The 25,775-nt window shown below is 33.3% G+C and overlaps 1 protein-coding gene and 1 long non-coding RNA gene across 8 annotated transcripts; one reads left to right on the forward strand and one right to left on the reverse strand.

Moving 5' to 3' along the window:
* Positions 1 to 10,132, forward strand: LOC143227817 (uncharacterized). Of its 6 annotated transcripts, none has more exons than XR_013015078.1 (5): positions 1 to 219; positions 1,596 to 1,721; positions 4,404 to 6,009; positions 7,644 to 7,811; positions 8,791 to 10,132. It is a non-coding gene; the product is annotated as an uncharacterized LOC143227817 (long non-coding RNA). The 6 variants fall into 6 exon arrangements; XR_013015075.1 differs by having other exon boundaries at positions 4,404 to 4,976; XR_013015076.1 differs by having other exon boundaries at positions 1 to 210; positions 4,404 to 4,976.
* LOC143227816 (plasminogen-like) lies at positions 7,164 to 25,775 on the reverse strand. Of its 2 annotated transcripts, XM_076459079.1 has the most exons (3): positions 25,652 to 25,775; positions 23,715 to 23,869; positions 7,164 to 8,951 (listed from the first exon to the last, which is right to left on the reverse strand). In XM_076459079.1, exons 1-3 carry the CDS (start codon positions 25,728 to 25,730, stop codon positions 8,805 to 8,807), a joined length of 381 nt encoding a protein of 126 aa, XP_076315194.1. In that variant the 5' UTR covers positions 25,731 to 25,775; the 3' UTR covers positions 7,164 to 8,804. The 2 variants fall into 2 exon arrangements, 1 of the variants encoding a protein (XP_076315194.1); XR_013015073.1 differs by lacking the exons at positions 23,715 to 23,869; positions 25,652 to 25,775 and adding an exon at positions 10,714 to 10,925 and having other exon boundaries at positions 8,812 to 8,951.

Here is a 25,775-nt window from a genome sequence, read left to right on the forward strand (position 1 = left end):
GCTAGCCGTCCCTCATTTAGCAGTGTAAGACTAGAGGGAAGGCAACTAGTCATCAATACTCACCCCCAACTCTTGGGCTTTAAGAGAGAATTCACTCTCACACACGAAATAAGAAGGAACCTTTGCTAGAAGATACTAACATATATCAGTTATGTCAGTCTAACGAATAATTGCCTTATATAGTAGGGTTCGATGTAGATGGAGTTTGTGGTAACAGAGGTTGTGTTTAATAAATTTTTTTACGATATGCGTGGACTAAAATCATTGTGTGTTAGCTCATTTTTAGTTATAATTGAAGTAGTTTATTGCATTAGAGACCCTTATGAAACATTAGAAGTAAAATCGTCAGCAACTATACAGGAAATATATAACTTTCAAGTGTTACTTATTAAGTATTGATTTAAGTTTCAGTTTCCTTTTAATGGAGGACTGGTTTATCACAAATACACAATCACTTCAAAGTAAGACAGTATCTGTGTAATTTCTTCATTTTACAATATTTTATAAAGAAAAATACCTATTGATTTCCTTGTTCTAATTGCCCAACTAAAGTGGTGTCGTAAAGTAAGTTACATAACTTGTGGATAGTTGAGTATGGAAGCACATTATACTTATGTAATACTAAGTTTTGGGTGAAAAATAAAAATACTTTTGTCCATCAAACACTTTGTAAGTTGTATTTCAATAACCTGTACAACTTCCTAAATGTGTATCTCGAGTTTTTCATGGGAGCACTTTACACTGTATCTGGTATTTTCTCTATTTTAACATGAATTGTTGTGAAATCAGCACTGTAAGGTGATTTGGAAAAGTGATGATTCCAGTGCTTTAGTTGAGGTTGAATGAACTGGAAAATTATTATTATTTTTATCATATTGTTCCTGCTGTTAAAGTACTCAAGCAGGTTTGTGCAACATGGGACTCCTGTTCCAAAATTGAATATCATATCTAACTGTCTACTTGTTAATGTTTTCCAACTCAAATTTAAAAAACATATTGAATGTTACTTTGAATAGAATCAGGGTACACAAAGGGTTAAATCACTGGCAGAATACAGTTGAAAAATAAATAAATAAATAAACATTGTCATTGCAGTAAATGGTGCCCAGACATATCTGTATCCTGTGTTATAGAGACGAATATACACAAATTGTTTTTAGTATAATGGTAGCAGATAAAAATAAATGAGTTTTACAAGATCACTACAGCAATTACTATTCTATTCTTAATACCTTAATTTGAAAAGTCCGTTTGTGCACAGCAGCATGTCTGGGGACATGCACTGCTAGAAACAGGGTTTTGATACCATTCCAGGGCAGAGCTCAGAAAGCCCATTGTGTAGCTTTGTGCTTGATTCTAAACAATGACAACCTATCATGGATTAAGAACATTAAATTGTTCTAAATGTTGTTATTGATAACAAGTGTAATGTGTTTTATGGATGTTTTTTAATTTTACACTTCTTTAGTAACTTATATGAAGCAATGTAAATAATAAAAATAAGCTTTTATTATAGGAAGAGTATACTAGGAAAATACTATGATTAATATCAGTTTAAATAATTATGTAACTTTAACTTGGAACAATTATTTTAGGACGTATAAAAACCAAATCATTCCAGGAAGTGTGAGAAAGCCATATCTGATCCTTTTCTACAATGATTTTAGTTTACCTTGTATTCACGTTGAACATGTCTGGCAAAAGTTAGCTAGAATCAAAAGGTATGTATATACAAAACGGTATAAAGCTTTCATAAGAGAGCTTTAGTTTATATTCATTTCACATAATCATGAGTATATTTCACTAGACAATTGTTCTCTTGAAGTTACTTTTGAAAGAATAAGTGTCATTTATTGGTTTAATAGTAAATGGAATAACTGGCTAGAAAAGTGTCTTCAAAGTTTTATTTCCATGTTGTAATAATATTTTAAAGTTTCAATCCATTTTATGTTTAAAAAACAACATATAAAAATTTTTATACATTATAAATTATACTAAATACATTTTTCTTTGCTCAACTGAGTTTGAATTTATATGCTTGAAAATATTTTAAATTAGAAATTGACCCTGGTGTTCCACTACCTTGAGAAACTGCTAATACTTTAAGTAGTGAGCTGATAATTAAAACTAATATGAACTACAATTTAACTTGCTATACCACAAATAGATAGATGTTGAATAATGCCAAAAGTTGTAAATATGTAATTTCATGTAAATTATTTGTTAGCAGCATGGAACAGCAGTGTGTTCTTGCACCTACAATACTGTAGTTTTGAATTTTTGGTTTGATATATATTTCTTGTATATGTGAATATAAGGCTCAAATTCTAGTCTGTATAATTTGCTTTTGATGGCTTTTAAAAATGGTTGTAAAACATAATAAAGCATTATAAAAATTGTATCTGAAATAATTTATACATTAATACTTTGTTAACTTTCCTCAAAATTATTGAACTTTTATTGGTAAATATTTCTAGTATCCACCAGAATGAATGCTTAAGAATTACAATCTAGTCGTATCTACTTTTAAGAGGAGCACATTTTACAGAAAGAAATGAAGTTTTTCTCATACATTGAAAATGTGGTACATTCTCGTTGACAAACGGTTCTGTTAGTTACTATGTGTCCACTGTGTTTTGTCTCTGTGACAGATAGCATGCATCACAATCACGAAAGAGTAACTGCCGAGTCAAGGATCGGAGATGAATCAAAATAATGTCTGCAACAAACATTGGTAAATGAGAAGATGGTTGTTAGGATGTTAATAAAAATGAGATGGATCTTCTCTGAGATGAATTAAAATAATGTCTGCAACAAACATTGGTAAATGAGAAGATGGTTCTTAGGATGTGAATAAAAATGAGATGAATCTTCGTCTGAAATGAATTAAAATAATGTCTGCAACATACTTTGCTAAATAAGATGATGATTGTTGGGATGTTAATAAACATGAGATGAATCTTCATCTGAGATGTTGTTGAATTGGAAACTCATATTCATGATGTTCAAATAATAGATATTTACAATATGCCAGAATGGCTGGCTTGAACCATCTCTTAATATCACCACACAAAGAGGACAGATTTGAGATCTGCCTTGAGCTATTCCTTGTATATTTGTTACCAAGCATATTTCAGATTTTATAGTTGGTGATGAGTGTAACATGATCATGTGCATCCACAAAACAAGTCTTTAGAAAGCTTCAAGTTATGAAACCATATAGTTGCAGGTATTTGATGAACATAATCAAAGTTGTTTATTGTGTCAGTGTTAGAATTACGTTATCTGGTTTTTGAACACATTTTTCCAAATTTGTCACACAGTCCTTAATACCATGTGAGTCTCACAATAAAATTCAAACAAAACTTGCATGAGTTTCACAATTAACTCCACTAATTACTGCTGTATTTTAAATATAAAAGATAAATTATTTAACACAGGTCTGTTCTTTACACTGAATTCTGTATTGGATAAAAAGATAAAAGTAATGAAAATAAATTCATACATGGATTTCATTGACAGAGAAAAGTATTAAAAAAAAAGTATCTGGCTTCTCAGTAAACCTGTGAAATCTATTAACCCTGATATGATCAGTGAACACCTTTCAGGTGTACATCTGAAATTCAAGTTTAGAAAGGTATAAAAATATCACTTTTTTACTCTTTTTGTTTATGTCTTTTTCAGTTACAAACTTTTAGCTCATAGTTTCAACACTCTTGACTTATTTGAGATATAATTATAATCTTGTGCTCAAGAGATCAAATCCTTTCTATATATTTGACCATACCCAATGTTTCATAGATAAATGTACTCTAATCCTACCTAAAATAAGTTTAATTTGAGGGTTAGCTGGTAGAATTTGTGATGGGTAATGAAATTGAATCTGGTATATACGTGTAAATAAAAAATAATAAAAGTAATAAAAAGGAAAAAGGTCCCATTGATTAATTTACTCTTATCCTGCCTGAAAGATTTTTAAGTACAACAGCCACTGAAGATCCCCTGTTGGTTATTTCGTGTACAAGGTACTTTACGGACTGAAGATCCCCTGTTGGTTATTTTGTGTACAAGGTACTTTACTGATATGTGGTATTAGGTGAGTAGTGCTGGTAATGAAAGGGTTGAAAACAGTCCGTGCAAAAAACTGTGTGGTTTCTAAAACAGATTTGAAATTAAAATTTATGTGCTAAAGAATTTTCTAGAATATGTAAACCTTCCAGATAATGTTATTTTTTTATTTTTTTGTAGCATTAAAAATAAGTTTATCACAAATAGTATTACTTCACTTAAAAGGAATTAAAACTGTGTGTCATTTGCTGTTAATTAATTGAATAAACATTTTGAAAAACATGTGTACTTTAGTACAGATACTTGAAACTTGCATGACGTTTTCATTTTCTTAGGGCTTGGCCTAGGAACTATTCATGTGCAGAAGGAACCAGCCCTTACAAAGAAGATTGGAGTGAACTCACTTCCATATCTCCTTCGGGTTATTGATGGTAGACCTATTCACTATAAGGATAACCAAATAAGCCTTCGGCGAATCATTGAGTTTACCCATAAACTTTTCCCCTATAAAACAATAGTAGATGCGAATGATGATACCTTGGAGGAATTTTTAAATGAATGGCCTGACAATAAAGTCAATGCACTAATCTTTAGTCAAGTGGAGCCTTCTCGTCTTCGTTACCTGCTGTTGGCCTTTCAGTACAACACGTATGCATCCTTTGGACTGGTAAAGCCTGATAATTCAAAGACCCACAAAACTTGCAGACGTTACAGAATAAACAAGAAAATGGAATCTTTGTTGATATTCAATGAGATTACGACATCCCCCTTAGCCACACTCAGCATGGGAGAACTGGTTCCCCAAACAATGAGGGATGTGCTGAATGCCAACAAGTTTCTTCTTCTTCCTCGATTGTCTTCACATCTTGGAAAAATTTGGTCATATTCAGTTAATAAGTGTGGAATGTGTGTGTTCATATTCTGGGTATATTTGTGGTGAACATGGAAAAATGTGTTGCTCTGTAGTTGGTGTTTTGCATGAAATTAGATTGCAGGTTGAACAATCACCAAGTTATTTTTGTTTTTTAAGTAAAAGAAGGATAAAGTTTTGAACTAGTGCTCTTCATCAGATCATAACAAAACTAAGGATATCAATATATCTTAGTTTATTTTGAAAAAACTCAAAGTCAAATTATTTCATTTTCTCAGACTGCTTAAATGATTTTTGTTTCATGTTAGAATATGGTATAACAGTAACTTTTTGTTCCTGTTTAAATTAGTTCTTTAATAACAGAAGAAAATCCATGCATTGCTGTTAGTGTAATCTATCCTTATTTTCATATAACTATTTATTATCTAGCTGACACATATCTGTCAACACAATGTCACACTTTTGATGGAGATATGGAAAAATTATACAATTTACATCACCACAAATGTCTGTTAATTAGTTGTTCACGAATTTCGATATGTAATAAACAAAATCCTCAAATTAGCAAAATTTGGAAACATACAAATGCTTCAAAAATGGCTTAAGTTGTGTTGAACTAAACTCAGGTTAGTTTTCTTTCCTGATCAAAGTAAATAATGAAAGGAAATTTAGTGTACATCAGTCCGAGGATGTCTCAACATCCATTTTTTGGATTCTTCCTTTATTTGTTTTTTCTCCAGTTTTTCAGTTTGGACCCTGCCAGCATTTAGTATCCTTGTTGAAATGATTCTGAATTCCAAAGATGGATAGCTTTTCTGGGATCAGAGTCATTTATTGAAGGCAATGGGAACATGACCATAAGTTGATCAGTGATCCTGCCAGCTTCCAGGCAAGATCTTAAATTGGTGTTGGTCTTCATCATCTTGCTAAATCCTCTCTCTCTCTCTCATCAGAGCTGGCTGATACAGCCAGCAGTAGGTCAAAGAGGTTACAAGTGAGATATTTCCTCCTTATTTATTCCTGGAGATGGAAGCAACATATGGCTGACCTTTCTTGTTATGCTTGAGGAGGTTAAGTAATGAAATAGATGTGGAAAATGTATTAGAGAAATGATCATAAGAGCTGCATTATTATGCCTGTTTTTAAGTCATTATTTTGTGTTCATTTTAAGTTATTATTTTATATTCTATAGCATTTTACCAGTAATTGAATTGAGTGTTTGAACCAGAATGAATTCTACACAATGACATTATCAACTTGATTGTATGCAATTGTAATCAGCCCATTGTGCACTATAGTAATTGGTGGTTTCTGTTTGTGACATGATTGGTAAAACAGTAGTATTATGTTGTTTTTTTTTTTTTGGTAGTGCAGCCTCCTTCTTTGAATTCAAAAGTGTTTGGCCTATTATGAATACACTTACAAACAATGTGCATACAGTAAAATAGATTCTCCAAACAACTTACAAGTTTACAAGTTTTACTTGTCTGTTTTTGGAAAGTGTTGACAAGAAAGAAATTGTACATAAATTACTTGCGTGTGTGAGCCTGGATGTAGGCTTGGTATCATATAGACAAAGTTTCAAAAGTCGTACCATTTTGATTGAATACAGTGGTCATTTTTATTAAAGTTGAATAATCACTCTGTATTCGAAATTTTATATCAATTTCATTACACTAATACAAATGGTTTAAAAATTGAATGAAGTAATGACATTCTTATTAATGAAAGTGCATTTACTTTGAATACACAAGCCATTCATAGGCATGCTTCTGGACTGTCCATGTCTGAGGAGTGTTTATGATTTTGGGAAGGTCCATTTATGGTTTGTCATAAGTACTCCTTGGTTGAGAAACACTTAGATCAGTTTGTGTGAAATCGAACTTTTAATGACTCATTTGAATCTAAAGGCCAGGTAGTTTGCCTATCAGACACTTTATAGGGCCATTGACCCCTGGTTTCCCATTAATTTTAAGTCCTGTATAATACATTTCCACGGGAGTACTTAATAATGGAACTGAATATAACTTTTCATGTGTGTTACAAATAACACATGTAATTAGTGTGTCTAGTTATGAGATTGTAAGAAGGGGAGTTGAGTAGGTGTTTTTTTTAACAAATGTTATTTTAATAATTTGAAATACTTTATAGTGTAATGAACTATCTTAAGTAGAATTGTGCAATTGTATTATTCTTCTTACCAAATAATTCACTTGTTCCAATTGATTGTTTGAACAGTTTTAATTCTTGTTGTTTTTTCAACTGTAAGATTACACAGATACCATTATCCTTAACAGATGGCTTCCACTCGACTCTCCAGTGAGTCAAGCTCTATCTTCTTTTTAAAGGGCCATTTATTGGCTGTGATCCCTAGACAGCTTAAATCTTTGTATTTACAATGCTTAAAATCAGAGTTCAATTCCCTTCAGTGGACACAGTAGATAGCCTGATGTGGCTTTGATATAAGAAAACGCACACATATTGGCTGGGATACAACAGTTACATGTATACTCTTCTTTAAAAAGTAATTGTAAAATTACAAGAGAGATCTTGGAAAGTATTGGCAAAATAGGTTTAGGAGCCAATGTGTTAAGAGATGATCAATCTGTTTTGATGAGTGATCTTTGAATGATTTATTTTATTTTACAGTTTTCCTTTTTGTCTGTGTATAAATATAGGTACTTAAGGAAGTCTTCTCCCACAGGTTTATGTTTATTTTTCAAGAAAAGATACAGAGTTTGTTAATGCTTTATCATCTGGAGAAGGTGCACCATCAGGACCAGATCTTCATGTTCTAATGTTGTGGCGACAGGAATTTGACAAAGTACGCTACCAGTGGCTCGACAGTGTGTGGTCTGTGGAGCCAAACTCCGTATGTACTTTAAGTTTGCTTTCCTTGTTCGTATCTTGAGAATAAAGCACTCAATATGTAAAGTTATTTCCACATTAGGTAAAAATTATTGTTGTGCTATAATACTGTATTATTTTTTTTTTGTGCTTTCAGTATTTTAACCAGAAGAATTTTGAATAAAACATTATTCAAGATTATGCTAGTTGTGGCATGAACTATGTGTTTCTTGTATAAAAATAGTATGTTCAGAGCTGTATAGAGTTCCAAAGGGTTCACCTGAAAGTGTTGTTTCTCGTTAATTAAATCCACCGTTTTATATTAATAAACTTTTTTACTATATGTTAAGAATAAGAAAATGAGCATTTAAGTTGATTGGTTTTAGATTGAGAAATAAAAACTGAACTGGAAAACAGTTTATTAATATAGAAATGTAGTTTTACTGAGTCAGCTTTTTGTTCTGAGCTATATAGGTAGCTTATTTTGATGAGAAGTAAACCACAATTTCTAGATAACCGCTGAAATCCTTTTTTTTTTCTCACAGAAATGTTTGTTGTGTCACGTAAGAAAAGGATTATTTATCGTTACACTGACGTTAAATCTAATTTCAAGTAGCTTGACTAAGTTCAAAGTATTTACAAAATGTTTGAGGTAGTTCTAGAAAATTACTAATAGTTTTAAGAAATTTCAGAAAATTACAAAGATTTTATGGAAATTTCTGAAAGTCACTACGACTTCAGGGAAGGTTATGAAAGTTACAACAAATATGAGGAACTTTCAGACAGTTAGAGAAATAAAAACCTGAAAAGTTACGGAATTTTTTGAGGAAAAGAGAATAATTCCAGAAAATTGAAAACAGTTTTGAGTAATTCCAGAAATCTTAAAATTATTTTGGCCTGTACTAGAAAGTAACAGAATTTGAAGTATTTCCTGAAGAATCATTAAACGTTTTGAATAGAATCATTTAAACATGTTTGTATAATTCTGACTTTTTGTTTTTCAGTTTGAAGATATGGTTTAATCAATCCATTGACGAAATGCTGACACTCGCATGTAGACGGTTGGCTCCTGCTTGATACCACAAACTAGAGGGCCCCACGATACCAGCCCATAAACAGTACACTTATTATCTTTTGGTGCCACTAGAGGTCTACCACTGTCTCCCTAGAAAATAATTCAAGAAATAGAACAATCGATCTTACCAAATCCTCCCTAATGAGATATATACATTGATATTTAAATAAATACGTTTTATTTAAAACACAGATATCATGTATCATCCACAACACAAAATGTTTATATATTTTAACATTTCATGTTGTTTTTCAAGTAAATGTAAGAATTGAATCTCGTATATAGTTATTTAAATGCACTTTAAACGTGTTCAGGTTAATATTTCACCTCTATGGTCACTGATTCACACCTGAAAACAAAGTTGCCTTCTTTGTGGTAATCAGATGAAGTCGACCACCAAATGTCTCTCATTTATTAAAATATTTAAAAAATGTTTTGAACGATGTTTCACCTGTGGATAATTACTCTAAGTTTTCTTTACATTATTTGAAACGTCATTTTTGTTTAGTGTTCAGACAAAATTGTTTTGTTTTCCGTATAATTCTATTTTGAATTTTCTAATCATATTTTGAAGATTTTAGATTATTGTATTCGACTGAAAAATGTGCTTGACAATTGTTTTATTCAAATAGAACCATTTCTTTCTAATGAGACACAAATTCTGTGCAACAAAGTACAGACTTCTTTTGCAACAATGTGTAATTTCTAATCTTAAAAAATGCAATCCATAATTACCAAATTACCTAATTAATTAGATTCTCACTTTGAAACAAACAGATCTAAAATTACATGCAAGCAAACTTTCAAGATGTCTTCAAAAAACGTAATAAAGAATAAAAAAGTAGACTACAAATAAAATCTGGATGAGGCTTTGTCTGTATCCCAGGTTAAACACCTGATTGGTTAAGCTCTTAACAATCTCTCGGCCCGGCATGGCCAGGTACATAAGGCACTTCACTCGTAATCTGAGGGTCGCGGGTTCGAATCCCTGTCTCACCAAACAGTCTCGCCTATTCAGCCGTTGGAGCGTTATATTGTAATGGTCAATCCCATTATTCTTTGGTAAAAGAGTACGCCAAAAGTTGGCGGTGAGTGGTATTGCCTAGCTGCCTTCCCTGTAGTCTTACACTGCTAAATTAGGAACTGCTAGCGCAGATAGCTTTCGAATAGCTTTGCTTGAAATTCAAAAACAAACAAACAAACAAATTTGTTTATCAAAATGTAATGTGGATAACTTATTTAAGTTCAAAATTAAAACAGAAATAACTTCACAGTTTTTGATCACTGGATTTTACTACTAGCTGACAAATCCGTATATATTTACTCTGTTATATCTATTTATTCTATCATGCAGTTAAATGACTATAAAGTGACTGTTTTTTGTACTCAAAGCACAAGATCAATAAATCATGTTTGATGTAATACACTAACCATCACGCCCGGCATGGACAAGTGGTTATGCATGCTTTACTCCTTATATGAGGGTCGCGGGTTCGAATCTCCGTCACACCAAAACCACTTCCAGCTGTGGGGGCGTTATAACGTGAAGGTTAATCCCAATATTGGTTAGTAAACAATAGCCTAAGAGCTGGCAGTGGGTGGTGATGACTACTTGCCTGTCCTTTAGTCTTACACTGCTACGTTATGGACGACTACCACAAATTGCCGTCGTGTAGCGTTGCGCGAAATTCAAAAACAAACAAACAAACATAAACCCACTATTGTCTTGTTCCTGTCAGGAATGTTTATGTCGCTTATCTTACTTAATTAAGTTCTTTCGTTAACTGAATATTATAAGTTACCGACAAATAAGAGCGTTATAGTTATTTTGTAACATCACTAAATTACTCACTTAGATGTAAGACTTCTTATATTGAAAGACAGAAACTTTTTTTCATCTTAGCACAAAGCTGTGTTATGTACGTCATCCATCACATGGTTTCATTCCACGTCGTTTAACGATGTACATGTGTGTAAACTTGCTACAAATTCACTGGAGGCCTTGTCTCAGTAGCTTTGTTGTAAGTACAAAATATAAATATCTAAGCCTGCCTGAGTTTCATACAAATTCGTACGCTTATCTCTCTTTTTTATCAACCGCTAGGGAAAAAAATATTAAACTGTAATGTCTTATAATTTTGCCTTCTTTTTTACGCGTTTAATAATTACTACCATATAGAGAATTATTTTATAAGTTTGGAAATTAAAAGCCTCAAGAATATATTTCTTCTGTTAATATAGTATTTAAAAATTGACAGCCCAATGGGAGAGCGGTATGCGACGGGGCTTTGCTATATGAACATACACGTTCCATTTATGACACACGTTGAGACACACTGAAAAACAGTTTGTTTTAGGGTGTGTTTGTGTGTTATGTCTGTTTTCTTACAACAAAGCCACGGGGGACTAATTAGCTAATGACTTGCTGTTAAGCATTCTTTGAAGACGACTTAATTCTAAATGAATTAATTAACGGATAAATTATTGATTTAAAACCTATTAAATATAGTGATATTTCGATTCTTTCAACTAACTGCGACCCGGTATGGCCAGGTGGTTTGGGCGCTCGACTCTAATCTGAGGGTAGCGGGTTCCAATTCCCGTCACACATGCTCGCCTTTTCAGCCGTGAGAGAGTTAAAATATTTCGGTCAATTTCATTATTCTTTGGTAAAACATCAGCCCAAGAATTGGCGGAAGGTTGTTTTTATTATCCGTCTTTTCTGTAGTCTAGCAGTGGTTAATTAGAGACAGTTAGCCCAGACAGCACTCGAGTAGCTTTGAGCAAAATTAAAAAAAAAATAGTTTACACCTCCCTCCAGTGGCTCAGCGGTATGTCTGCGAAACTTACAACGTTAAAAACCGGGTTTCGATACCCGCGGTGGGCAAAGCACAGATTGCCCGTTGTGTGGCTTTGTGCTTAATTCAAAACATCAACATTAACCAATTTACACTTTCAGCGGTATTATGAATAATGTCAGTCATTGTCGTAATTATCGAGAATATATCTAGCGTTCAAGGCCACTTTGTCAACCCCTAAATCCGTGGCTCGTAATTATCCGAGGTAAGCAGAACAAACATAACCCACTGTGTAGCTAAGAAACATGTTATCATTAAAATATTATAGACACGTGTGTTCAAACAGATACAACAATCAGACAGAAATAACGCTTCTCTGTTCTATATTTATTTTTTAAAAGTATGCTAGTGAAACACAGTCTTAATCTTTTCTCAAATAAATCATTAAGCTAACTTGATTGTTTGGTTTATTTTGAATCACGCTCAAAGCTACTCGAGGGCTATCTGTGCTAGCCGTCCCTAATTTAGTAGTGTAAGACTTGAGGAAAGGCAACTAATCATCACCACTCAGCGGTCGACTCTTGGGCTATTCTTTTGCCAACGAATAATGGGATTAACCGCCACATTATAACTCCTCCACGGCTGAAAGGGCGAGCATGTTTGGTGTGAAGGGAATTCGAACAACAAACATAATCAGTCTTTCAACCGTGAGTGCCTTACAATGTGACATAATCCCACTATTTATATGCAAAAACGGCTCGTTTGGGTTGAGAAAATATTTTACATAGAAGAGCGAACAACGTTTCGACCTTCTTCGGTCATCATCAGGTTCACAAAGAAAGAGGTAACTGACCGGAAGCTGACCACATGTTTGAAAGGGGTTGTGTAACTGAGTGTCGGAATGTGGAGGGCAGTATTAGATGTTTGAATATATGATTTTATTTATTTTATTATATTAATATAGGTATAAAGGCGTTCCTTTATATTGGTTTATTTTGTTTTTAAGTTGTTGTATAAGTAAGGCTTCTTTAATTTTGCGTTTGTTTATGTTTGTTTCTTTATTTAGTATTTGAGTGTTTTCTATGGTTATGTTGTGTTTATTTGACTTGCAGTGTTCGAAAACGTGTGAAGGTGACTTTTTATGTTCTTTGAATCTGGATTCCATTTTTCTACTTGTTTCTCCAATATAGAAGTCGTGGCAGTTATCACATTGTATTTTATAAATAATGTTGGTGTGGTGTTTGTCAGTGTGGTTTTTACATAGTATAGACCTCAGTTTTGTGCCTGGTGTTTGAATAAATTTGGTATTAACTGGATGTCATATTTTGTTACTAGTTTTTGCCAAATGTTGGTTATTTGTTTGCTGATGTCAGGAATATATGGTATACAGCAGTATATGGTTTCGTGATTTTTTGATTCGTGAGATATATTTACTTTAGTTGGTTGATTTTGCTTTCTGTCTAGGTGTGTGCGTATAATGTTTTCTACGGTTTGTGGAGGAAACTTATTGATGTTGATGAAGTATTGCTTTATTTTGTCTAATTCATCGTTAATTTTATCTGGTGAGCATAGTTTTATGGCTGTGTTTATTTGGTTTCTTAGTATGTTGAGTTTTTGTTTTGTTTCATGTGCTGAGTCCCAAGGAATGTATAGTCCAGTATGGGTGATTTTTCGGTGGATTTCTGTTTTGAATTGTGTGTCGGTTCTTGTAATTTTGAGGTTAAGAAATGATATTTGATTGCTTTCTTCCTGTTCACATGTGAAGTTAATGTTGGGATGTACAGAGTTAATGTGATTGAAAAACTAAGTATGTGTTCTGTAGATTTGAATCCCGCAACCGTGTCATCTCCATATCTGTACCAGTATAGTGGTGGATGTAATGCTGTGTTAATTGCTTGTTTCAACTTGTGTCATAAAAATATTGGATAGAACTGGTGATACTGGGTTGCCCATGCTTAGGCCATTTGTTTGTATATAGTTTTGGTTGTTGAACATGAAGTTTGTCTTTATCGTGGTGAATTCTATGAGGGTTGCTAACTGGTTACTGGGAATGTCTATAGTTGGGTTAGGGTCTCGGATATAGAGTTCTAAGGCTATCTTGCAGGCTTCAGTGGTTGGAACTTCTGTGAAGAGGGATATAACATCGAAACTGGCCATTAAGGCTTTCAAACATGTGGTCAGCTTCCGGTCAGTTACCTCTTTCTTTGTGAACCTGACGATGACCGAAGAAGGTCGAAACGTTGTTCGCTCTTCTATGTAAAATATTTTCTCAACCCAAACGAGCCGTTTTTGCATATAAATTTCTCAACAAGTGGGTTTTCTCGACATCACTGATTATTATTTCATCACGGCAACTGTACGAGAAGTGTAAGTTTTTGTGTTTTTCTCAGTGTATTTGTACTTACCTGTTACCATTATGTCTGAACTAGCATTCCGTACACCACTATTAACAGTACACGCTCACACAATCGTTAAGAAACTAAGAAATTTAAACCAACGAATTATTAATAGAAGAAATGACATTTATTTTATTCAACAATGTAGAAAGGAACAACTAACCCCTAATTTTGTAAAGGTAAAACTTTCAAAAAATTTTAATACATACACAAACATTATCCAAAATTTACAGAAAAACTACTTAAAGCCATGTTGAACACAAAATACAAAGAACTACGTGACTTACAAAACAAAAAAATGAACCTAGACCATCAACTGGCATGCTGCATTAAATCAGAGATTTACGGACTTATACAACGAAACATAAACCAAATCAATACTAAGAACGACAGAGACAAAAAGATCTGCCACAACAAAAAACTAGAAAAACTAAGATGCAAACAACAGAAAAGACACCAAAACGACAAACCGTTGACTAACCTCATAATTAACAGATCCGATCGACAATTAAACACTGACGAGATACATCTACTTAACAAAGGACTCAACTTCGCAATAGCACCTAGGTACATTCCAACCATAAAAATCAAAACATGTTTAGAAGACCTAGCCAGGAGACTTGTGATACTTTCTACAGAGAACAAAAACAAGGAAACAACCAACAGAAAGATGACAACTTAGATAATTTTAGTGACATCCAACAGCCAAACTTTCCAGGTAAAATTACAAATTTATATTTTCCAGAAACACCTAAAAAACAACATCTTAAACGATTTTTTCAAAGAATTTTCTCACAAAACCATCAACATAATTTCACAAAACAGAAAACTAAAAAACAACCTTACAAAAAGAGACATTAATTCCATTAAAAACCTAAAACAAGACAAAAACATAAAAATTCTAAAAGCAGACAAAGGTAACGCTATAGTCATAATGAACACGAATAAATACATCCAAAAAAATGAATAACATCCTATCAGACACGAACAAATTTAAACCAATACACACAAATCCAACAAAGACACACGAGACGCAACTGAACAAATTGCTACTACGAATGAAAAAAGCCAACACAATTTCACAAACACTTTATTCCTACCTACGTAAAACCGACTCACGCACACCGCAAATATACGGCATTCCCAAACCTCATAAACCAGATTGTCCATTACGACCAATAATGTCCACATATGAATCGTTTAATTACAATCTTGGTAAATACATAGCATGGGCATTCTCCAAATATGTAACATCAGCCAGCTCATTCATCAAAGAATTTTAATTTCAAGTCTAATCTAAATCAACTTAATCATAAAGCCTTAATGGCCAGTTTCGATGTTATATCCCTCTTCACAGAAGTTCCAACCCACTATTTGTTGTTAAATGAGTAGCCAAAAAGTTTGCAGTGGGTGGTGATGACTAGCTTCCTTCCCTATACACTTGCACTGTTAAATTAGAGACGGCTAGCGCAGATAACCCTCGCATAGCTTTGCGCAAAATTCAAAACCACCTTTCTCAGATATTTATTATACTTTAAACATTTAGACTGACAGACAACAATGAACAATAGTGCTGGAACCACAGCTATTTATGTCTTCCGTCCATTATCAAAATATCTCCTCTCTATGGGTACACTTTTATTCCAAATACTGACCTTCAAAGTCCAAAGACCACTAATAAACTCTGACATACCTGCGAAGCTTTCTACTAAGAATATTTTCAATAAGGTTTATGTTTGTGTTGTTAATAGCCTGCAAACCTCACTAGTTTCGGACATCATTTCTGCTACGAAAAACTTCCCAGAAACTATCCAGTACATATATATATATATAATGTTTATTACCAAATTTTACATTAGCGATTGTATGAAAAGTATTAAATATAAAATCAGGCATATTGAGATAACTGACATTGTTCGTGCATTTATATAGAATGAATTAAAGAAAAGAAACCAAATCAAGCTATTGAAGTAATCTGACGTCCCATCCAACTGATGATAGGAAATTAGTGTGAGAAGTAAGCCTAACTTTGCTAAATTACAAGTACAGTTTTATTTTGTATATTTATGTAATTTTAAGTGACCGAAGATAATCATATCTATAAACAGTAATTTATCAAAGAGTGTTCCAAAAGCGATTTCTTTTAAACGAAACTTTCATTCATCATATCGTGTAATAAAAGAACTAATTATTACAGTACAAACCATGGATGAAATAGAAACTCTAATTTACAAGCTTCGAGTACAAAACAAACCGTGGGTGAAATAGAAACTAATTGTCATACTTCAAGTACATTATTAACCTTGGTGAAAAGGAGCTGGTTCCATGACTTAGGAACCCCTCCTGACCCGCAGGTGTAAAAACAGTTCCTGTGGTTTTAACACATTAAAGATAGAATTCTAAGGAACTTCAACAGTTGTAATACGTCAGAATTCAATTCTACTGTGTCCCAAAGGTTCACTTTACAAAAAGAACTCAACGAAACTCCATACCCTTTAACATCTTAAAAGTAGAATTATACGAAGCACCAAAACCTTTAACACATTAAAAGTAGAATTCTAAGGAGTTCCAACAGCTTTAACACGTTAATATTGTAACTCTACAAATCTTTACAAAAGCTTTATTGAGCTCTACATAATTAAATAACTAAACAGTAGATTTCTTCAAAGTTCTAATCGATTTAACATCGTCAGAGTAGAACTATTCGTCTGTTTTGTAGCTCCATCTATTAAAAAAGTGAACGTTTAACATTTTTGTCATTCACTTTAGCCATCGTTTGGTTTGATTTTGAATTTCGCGCAAAGCTCCTCGAGTGTTATCTGCGCTAGCCGTCTCTAATTTAGCAGTGTATGACTAGAAAGAAGGCAACTAGTCATCAGCACCCAACGCCAACTCTTGGGGTACTCTTTTACCAACGAAGAGTAGAATTGACCTCCATATTATAATGCCCCCACAGCTGAAAGGACGAGCATGTTTAGTGTAACGGAGATTCAACTTTAGCAATGCCATTTTTTAATTAAAAATATAAGTTGTTGTTTTTTTAACTCACGCAGTTTGCATTACTATTTTGTAGTGAGTAACCAATAACCATAGTTTCTGGGCTGTTTAGTAACTTCGTTTAAAGATAATAATGTTGTTATAGTGTTACCTGTTACTGTAAAAGATAAAACTATGTTTGTGTGTCTAGCAATCCTAAACTATAAATTTCCAAATTAAAATGTGCTGGCCAAAGGGTCATTTCAGAAACAAGTTAAATGGGCCAGTAATAGACCTCTATCACTTCAAAAAATAAAAAAAACAATTTTATATTATTACGTCTGCTTGTACTTGACAGCAGGGATTGTTACGAAACAAAATGGCGGCCATAATAATTGTCCTTTAAAACCAACTTTGAAATTTCTTAATATCAACAATGACTATTTCACAGTGTTGGTTGTACAAAACTGAAGCTTACTGTACTGATAAAGCCACCGAAATCGCCACTTTCGTGTTTATGGAGTTAATAAAAATTTTGCTATTCAACGAATTTTCAACTATGTAAGTGACTTCTCCAGACAAAAATACAGAAAAAATAACGAACCTCATAGCTTTACTTGTTTCACAGAACCCTTCCATCAGGAGTCCCAATGTTTCTTTTTTTGCATCGAAAACAGACGGTGCGCTACATCGGATGTATAATTAAATTTGAGGGTAGGTTAGTAGACATCCTGATGAGTAATAAAATTGAAACATAAAATTGAAACGGGTATTGCTTACATACTGTAATATATCTTATAAAATGGAAACAAAAACGCACAATAAAATTTTTTTAAATGTTATAATAACAAGTAGAGATCCCTAACAAATAAAAGTAGTTATGTTAATTTGAGATAAAGTAAGGATAATGTTTTTCTAAGTTTTATGTAACTTAGTTTGTAGTTTTGACTTCACTGTTTCTATATTTTTGAAACATTAATAAGTTTTATATTACCACAGCTAGTTAGGTTACGTATATATATCAATCCATACTCATCTTTATGATTTTTTCAATTACACTTCAACAGTAATATGACCACCATCCTACTGACGTTTATATAGACCATAACATTCCAAACTCTTGAGCTGTTAATTTCCATATTTCTGCTCTCCAGAAATTGAAACACATCACATAATTTGTTTCTCTTTGTTTAAAGATAATTCTATATTAACAATAGTTATATGATGCCATTCTTGCAGGAACGCTTTGATATAATGAATTAAACTGTCAACAGATGGCAGGAAATACAAATTCACAAACTAATTTATCTATACACGATATTAGATATAATACAAGAGATCAAAGAACTCGTTTTTCAGTGGTCAAACACTTACGAATATTCTTCTACAAAAACAACACTTCATTCGAAAATCAGTAGAAAACATTAAAAAACAATATTCTATTTTGTAGTTTATATATATTAAAAAAACCATTGGATTTGCCTTACCTGTTTCGACAGCACTATTATTTGCTACAATATTGCTTAAACATGTAAGATCATTGAAAATTTTTTAGTTCGTGAAATACAGCGTTTCATTGACTTATAACAAAAATTACAAGTTATTAAAACGATATTTATTTTCGCCGTTCTCACATTCAACTTAGTAATGTGGGACTATTAATTTGAAGCTGTCAATCACGCCTGTTCTTTTAAAATAATCTTTGAAATTGTAGCAACTTAACTTCTCAGTATAAACACTTTGTTTAACTGGATTCTAACTGAAGACCACAGTCGTTTACCCGTTTAAGAATTAATAACAAAGTTAAGAAAAATAGTCCTTGTTTGTTTGTTAAGCGCAAAGTTACACAGAGTTTCTGTTGTTGTGACCACCATGGGTATCGACATCTGGTGTAAGAGATATAACTTTTCAAACGTATCACTGAACCACTGGAAAGAATAAAAAAACCACAACTCGTTCAATGATTAACTGTAAAATTTAATAAACATTAAGAATTAATTTGGAGAAATTAAATAGTGTTGAACAAAAACTAAAGCAGTAAATCTTTGAAGATAATAATATTTTTATTACATAGACGTGTTTTAGCTAAGCTTTTAATTGTTTCACTAAATTAATCGTTTGTTTTTGTTTTCGTACAAAGCAACACGAGTGCTATCTGCGCTAGCCGTCCCTAATTTTGTAGTGTAAGACTAGAGCTGGCGGTGGGTGGTGATGACAAGTGCCTTCCCTCTAGTCTTACACTTCTAAATTAGGGACGGCTAGCGCGGAAAGCTCTCGTGAAGCTCTTCAACTTTACTCACACGTCACCTAATAATGTCAATGTAGATTTTTTTTCGCATTACCATTCATCAAGTAGTATTTGTTTTAAACTAATTTTTATCATGATACGCCGAGTGAGTCTCTGTTGTCTAATTATAAAGTTTCTAACAATTGAGTCTTACAGATACTCATGTCGAAGGCTGTTTATGTGATCAAATAGCATAACAAACAAATTCTATCATAAGGATATGCATTGATAATACACATAATAACTAAATATACTATAAGTTTATAAAAGTATCAAGATTCGACCACTAGGTGTCACTACAGTTTGTAATAGTGCTTGTCACATTAGCCTAGTTACAAGAGCTGTCGTTTGACGGCAGTTCAAGATCAATTATTTGTAATATTGCATATGAGCAGTTATGTATTACTAACTGTAAAAGGCTTATTCTGTTTGTAACTCTGTCAAGAACTCTTTCACGCACCGATTTTGGCAATGGTCAACAATATATATCGTTACTTAGGAATAAAAACTATCACCTGAGAGTTCCTAGGTCAAATATGGTGTTTATAGTTCTCAGGTCAAATATGGTGTTTATAGTTCCTAGGTCAAATATGGTGTTCATGTTTGTTTTTTATTATTTATTTTTGTGATAATTTTGGTGATATAGCAGCAAAATAGTTTATCTTAGAAGCCTTATGATATTGTATTGCAAACCAAACGAAAATAAAATCCATCAAATAGTATTTCTGCTAAGCCTTATATATTAAATTAGAATACGAATGGGTCTATTATTACAAAGTTATAGAATCAGTGTTTAATGTGGTGTATAAATGTTAATACAAAATGCTTGGACTTAAAACTCAAACAAAAATAATTGTTTATTACTGTTAAATATTTTTTTATCCTTCGTACAATCGAAATAGCTCAAAATATGTGTCAAAATAATAGCATTATGCTTTCTAATTCTTAATCTAGAATACACTGGAAAGGTTTAAGAGTTTTATTAAGGCCTCTTTCAGGATGCACAAATATTATTTGTTTATGATAACATTTTAATTATTTTGCGTAGTCTTCACCTAAAAATGTGGTGATTAAAGAATAATTTCGAAACTGATGAAATAACTGAATAATAGGTGTATTTTGGAAGTACAGATAATTTGTTTTAGGTACATCTTTGTTTATCATTCTACAACAGTTTTCCGTCATTTCTCACTGGCTTTTAAACCAATATATGTTGTTTTGGAATTTCGCACAAAGTTACTCGAGGGCTATCTGTGCTAGCCGTTTACTAGACCTCACACCTCTGGAATTTTTTATATGGACACGTCAAAAGATAAGATTTATAGCACAAAACCTGCAACAATCAATGAGCTAAGAGTAGCAAATAAAAGATAATGCACCCAAATACCAATTGAAATAATTCGTGAAGTTTTCAATTCCATCTGTCCGCGTTATCAGCACTGCCTGGATCAGAACGGTCATGAGTGCGAACACTTGCGATAACTCAAAAGATTCTACACTTGTCTTCTTAAACTTGGACAATAAAACCTAGATATGTCTTAATAAACATTGTATTTATAATCATTCAACGTGTATAAACATTTTTTGGGACATTTTGTATGTGCCAGAAATTTTCCAAAACACGTAAGTTTTTCACGCATGCTATTTGCAATGTGCTTGTTTTTCACATTCCTCCAAAAAGAAAATTGTTCTTCGAAATTGTGAGGAAAGTGTAAAAAATTAAATTCATGGATTCTTAGAAACGTTATTCTTAGATAAAATATTTCATCTGTTATCCCCCTCATTGATTTCAAATCTTTGTGCAATTTCAGATAAATTATGAATTAAATAAAAATTTTATGATACAGCTTTTAACAGGGTTAACTCAATAACTTTAATAACTACCATTATGTTTTACCAATAACCCACGAACTTCCATATTACAAAGTACTGAATGAATAATCTTATTAACATCTCATTAAACGTGATGACAGTAAATTATCAGTTGCTAAAATAATTGTTTCTGAAGATAGACAAAAAATTAACAAATAAATTTCATTAGGTGAGATATTATTAACTAACTGCTATCACGTAAATTTTACTTTATAAATTATTGTCAGTAATACATCTGTTTTATGATAAATTAATTCCGTGTATAAACAAATAAACCGTAAACAGGTTGACAGAAATTACAAAAAAAAAAACAAGTATTTTTAACACAAAAAAAGGTTTTGGTAGGTATACCAAAATACAAAAATTCTTTAAGATATTTATCGCTTAGAAATACATAAATATTCGAACAATACACTTAATTAGACATACCAGGTACTTGAGCGATAAAATATACCATTTTAACAGCCGTCAAGTACTCTTTAACTACACTTAGAGATATGAACTGGTGGGTCCGTTATGGCCAGATGGTTAACACACTCCACTCGTAATCTGAGGATCACTGGTTCAAATATCCCGTGACACCAAATACCTCTAGTCTTACACTGCTACATTACGGATGGCTAACGCAGATATCCCTCATGTAGCTTTGCGAGAAATCAGAACAAACCAATGAATTTTATATGCAAAAACGGCTCGTTTGGGCTGAGAAAACACTTTACATAGAAGAGCGAACAACGTTTCGACCTTCTTCGGTCATCGTCAGGTTCACAAAGATGACCGAAGAAGGTCGAAACGTTGTTCGCTCTTCTATGTAAAGTGTTTTCTCAGCCCAAACGAGCCGTTTTTGCATATAAATTTCTCAACAAGTGGGTTTCTCGTCATCACTGAAACCAATGAATTGCTTGAGAAAGGATTAGAACGCTGTCCCGGCATGGCCTAGCGTGTAAGACGTGCGACTCGTAATCCGATGGTCGCGGGTTCGCGCTCGCGTCGCGCTAAACATGCTTGCCCTCCCAGCCGTAGGGGTGTATAAAGTGACGGTCAATCCCGCTATTCGTTGGTAAAGAGTAACCCAAGAGTTGGCGGTGGGTGGTGATGACAAGTGCCTTCCCTCTAGTCTTACACTTCTAAATTAGGGACGGCTAGCACAGGTAACCCTCGAGGAGCTTTGTGCGAAATTTCTAAACAAACAAACAAGCATTAGATCGTACCGTTTGATGCCATCTTTTGTTGATATTTAGAACTATCAACCCTAGTGAAGACACAAGTTCTGATAAATTGTTAGATTACTTACTACTTTTACTTCTTATTTGATTTTTGTTGTAATTAACTGATTAAAGTCATAAGTCCTTCTTTAAAAGCTACGTATTTCCCAATAATTTACCAAATATTAAATATATATATATGCCTGTTCTGTTAATAAACTGAATGCTTTGTTCCGTTACAATTATAAAATTTTTGCAATGATTTATACAGTAAAATTCGCTTCTGATATATTAATGTCAGAAAAAAGCGACACAGCACAGATAACAATCCTGTGTGTCACGTCCCGCTTGATTTCTTGAAAAAGAAAGAGTCATAAATGCATTTATTCAGGTATTAAAAGAAGATAGTGCTTGAAACCTTATAAGAGTAGTGAGTGTTGATATAATAAGCCTAAAGTAAAGATAGTTTGTTTATTTGGAATTAAGCACAAAGCTACCCAATGAGCTAGCTGTGCCCCGCCCATCACGGGCATCGAAACCCGGTTTAGAGCGGTGTAAATCTGTAGACATACCGCTGTGCTGCTGAGATTCAAGTAAAGATGGCGTGTGGGATCACCTAGTTTAGAGCTAAGTGCACAAACTTTAATCAAATTAAAAATATTGATGGAAATTTAAACTTAATCGTTCGTGAATTAAGTTATTTTCTGTTAAATCACCAACGTTTTAAATGAAAACAGAAATCTTTAATCAGTGAGAATTCTAGATTAATAAATGAACAAATATTTATCCAGTTTTGTTGTCTATATATTTCATTTTATACTTTCAGTAAGAGCTAACAACAATATTAGTTTTGTTTGTTTTGAATTTCGCGCAAAGCTACACGAGGGCTATCTGCACTAACTGTCCCTAATTTTGCAGTGTAAGACTAGAGGAAGTCAGCTAGTCATCATCACCCACCGCCAACTCTTGGGCTACTCTTTTCCCAACGAATGGTAGGATTGACAGCCACATTATAATGTCCCCACAGCTTAAAGGGCGAGCACGTTTGGTGTGACAGGGATTCGAACCCGCGACCCTCAGATTACCTTTAGGTAAGGTAGAAGTTTCTCCTAACAGAAGTTAGTTTGCTGAAGCGAGAAGGCCCTTTATTTTTCTCGTGTCTGTTTACGGACGATAAAATTTCAAACGCATATTGGAAGATCCAACTTTGGTAAACTTTAGTTTTCTTTTATTTTTGACGGAGTTTTATATTAGTTACCAAATGTTATTCTATTTATATATATTAATTCTGATGATAGTTTTAGAAACGGTCGCATTACCTGATCATCGGCAATGCCATCTATCGAGTAGAAATCCCAAAAACACTGGGAATTTGGCGGGTATTTTCCAGTTTTAGGGTCAGTTGGACTGTTGATAACTCCACTACGATCCTTAAGAAGAATCTCACGACAGGAATCGTCAGCACGAGACCAGCCTATAAAAAAGTCAACATTTTAAAAATTACCGAGTAAATCTTATATTTTGGATTGTAACTACACTAAAAACTAAGTGTTATTTCATAAGTGATTAAAGCTCTCAACATTTGTAAGCGAGTCTTACTTTACGAAACATTATTAACCGAGAAAGAATTATTTAACTTCATGTTGCACTACAACAATAAATAAATCTCAGTCTTTAGCAGTTGTGACTTAATAATGACGTGAGGAAAACACTCGAGAAAAGCCAATTACGACATAAATTCAAATTCTTAAAGTGTTCACGCTGCGTTACATTTTCATCTGCAATGTGTATTTTTAAATAATGTGATTAGGCCTCTAGAATTGACGTGACAAATAGATTATCTAATTCTCTGTGTAAACGGCTCGGACATTGTGTCGCATTAGCATTGATTGTTATTCAATCACTGTTTATAATTATTATTTTAATTTGTTCGCTTTCTTAAAACAAGGACAGATGTTTTTTTAGGCATGACACACTTGCATTCTGTATAAAAGAATGGCAGTCTGTCCATATTACTTTGTCTTTGGAAGGCCAGAAAGCCTTGCTATCTCGATCAAATTTAAAATTCTTTTCGTGTTCAATTTATTATTTTTATTCATTTGTTCTGAAGGGTTAAGTTTTGTTTAATACACTTTGTTTGTGTCTTTGCAGTTAAGCACAAAGCTACACAATGGGCTTACCCCGGATGTTGAAACCTTCACTCATCGCCGTATCACTGGAGTGATGAGTTTGTGGTTTTGGTTGTTTTTTTTTTTTTCAGTTTTGTTCTTCTTGGGTTTTTGAAAGAGGGAAAGTAACAGTAGTCCAAGTTATAAGGGGTTTCTGATATTACTTCAGTTATCCTTAACAGAAGACAAACACGAAAGCCCACATGCCCTTTTGTTTTAAATTTGTAAGCAAGACCAAAGTCATGTTATATTACCCAGTTTTGCAGACAAGAACACTTTTCTGTATTCCGGTCATACTTTAAAACTGGTACGGATCGTATTAAAGTCAATAAACTAAGATCAAACTTTCCAAATTTCATCAAACTAAGTAAAATTTCATTTTAGAAATTGAAACTTTTTTAGTTAAGAGACTGACTGTTCGTCAGTCGTAAGCATAATATTCATAAATAAAGCGTAACGTTATTGTGTTTCAGGTCTGATGTAACGAGTTAAAGAATATGTTACAATAATTAGTTTCTACCAGACGCGGTTTAACTATTCTTGCTATAACTTACAATGAATACAAAACATTTTATTTCACTCACATCAAAAGACAAGGCCCGGCATGGCCAAGCGTGTTAAGGCGTGCGACTCGTAATCTGAGGGTCGCGGTTTCGCCCACCCGTCGCGCCAAACGTGCTCGCCCTTTCAGCCGTGGGGGCGTTATAAAGTGACGGTCAATCCCACTATCCCTTGGTAAAAGAGTACCCCAAGAGTTGGCGGTGGGTGATGATGACTAGCTGCCTTCCCTTCTTATACTGCTAAATTAGGGACGGTTAGTACAGATAGCCCTCGGGTAGCTTTGTGCGAAATTCAAAACAAACAAACAGACAATTAATTATTAAGCTTCCCCACCCAGCCCTCTGCTGGCTGAGCCTAATGTCTTATATCGGGATTCGATAACCATAATGAGTAGAGAACGTATAACTCATTATGTGGCTTAAAACCAAAACAAATCAAACCATTTATTAAAGATAAAATTCAATTAAATAAACTGGATAATATTTATTTAATTTCTTGTAACTAGTACTAAATCACGTGACACTTACCAACGAATACCAATAAGGCTAGAAAAACTTTACACTGTTCTTTTTCTCGCTTCATCACGACAAGTACGTTCAGATTCATTAAATGCTTACTTTGTCCACGTTGTGAAACACGACAAAGATTTAA

This window comes from Tachypleus tridentatus, chromosome 10 (genome assembly GCF_004210375.1).
Source record: "Tachypleus tridentatus isolate NWPU-2018 chromosome 10, ASM421037v1, whole genome shotgun sequence".
In the NCBI taxonomy this organism is placed as follows: Eukaryota; Metazoa; Arthropoda; class Merostomata; order Xiphosura; family Limulidae; genus Tachypleus; species Tachypleus tridentatus.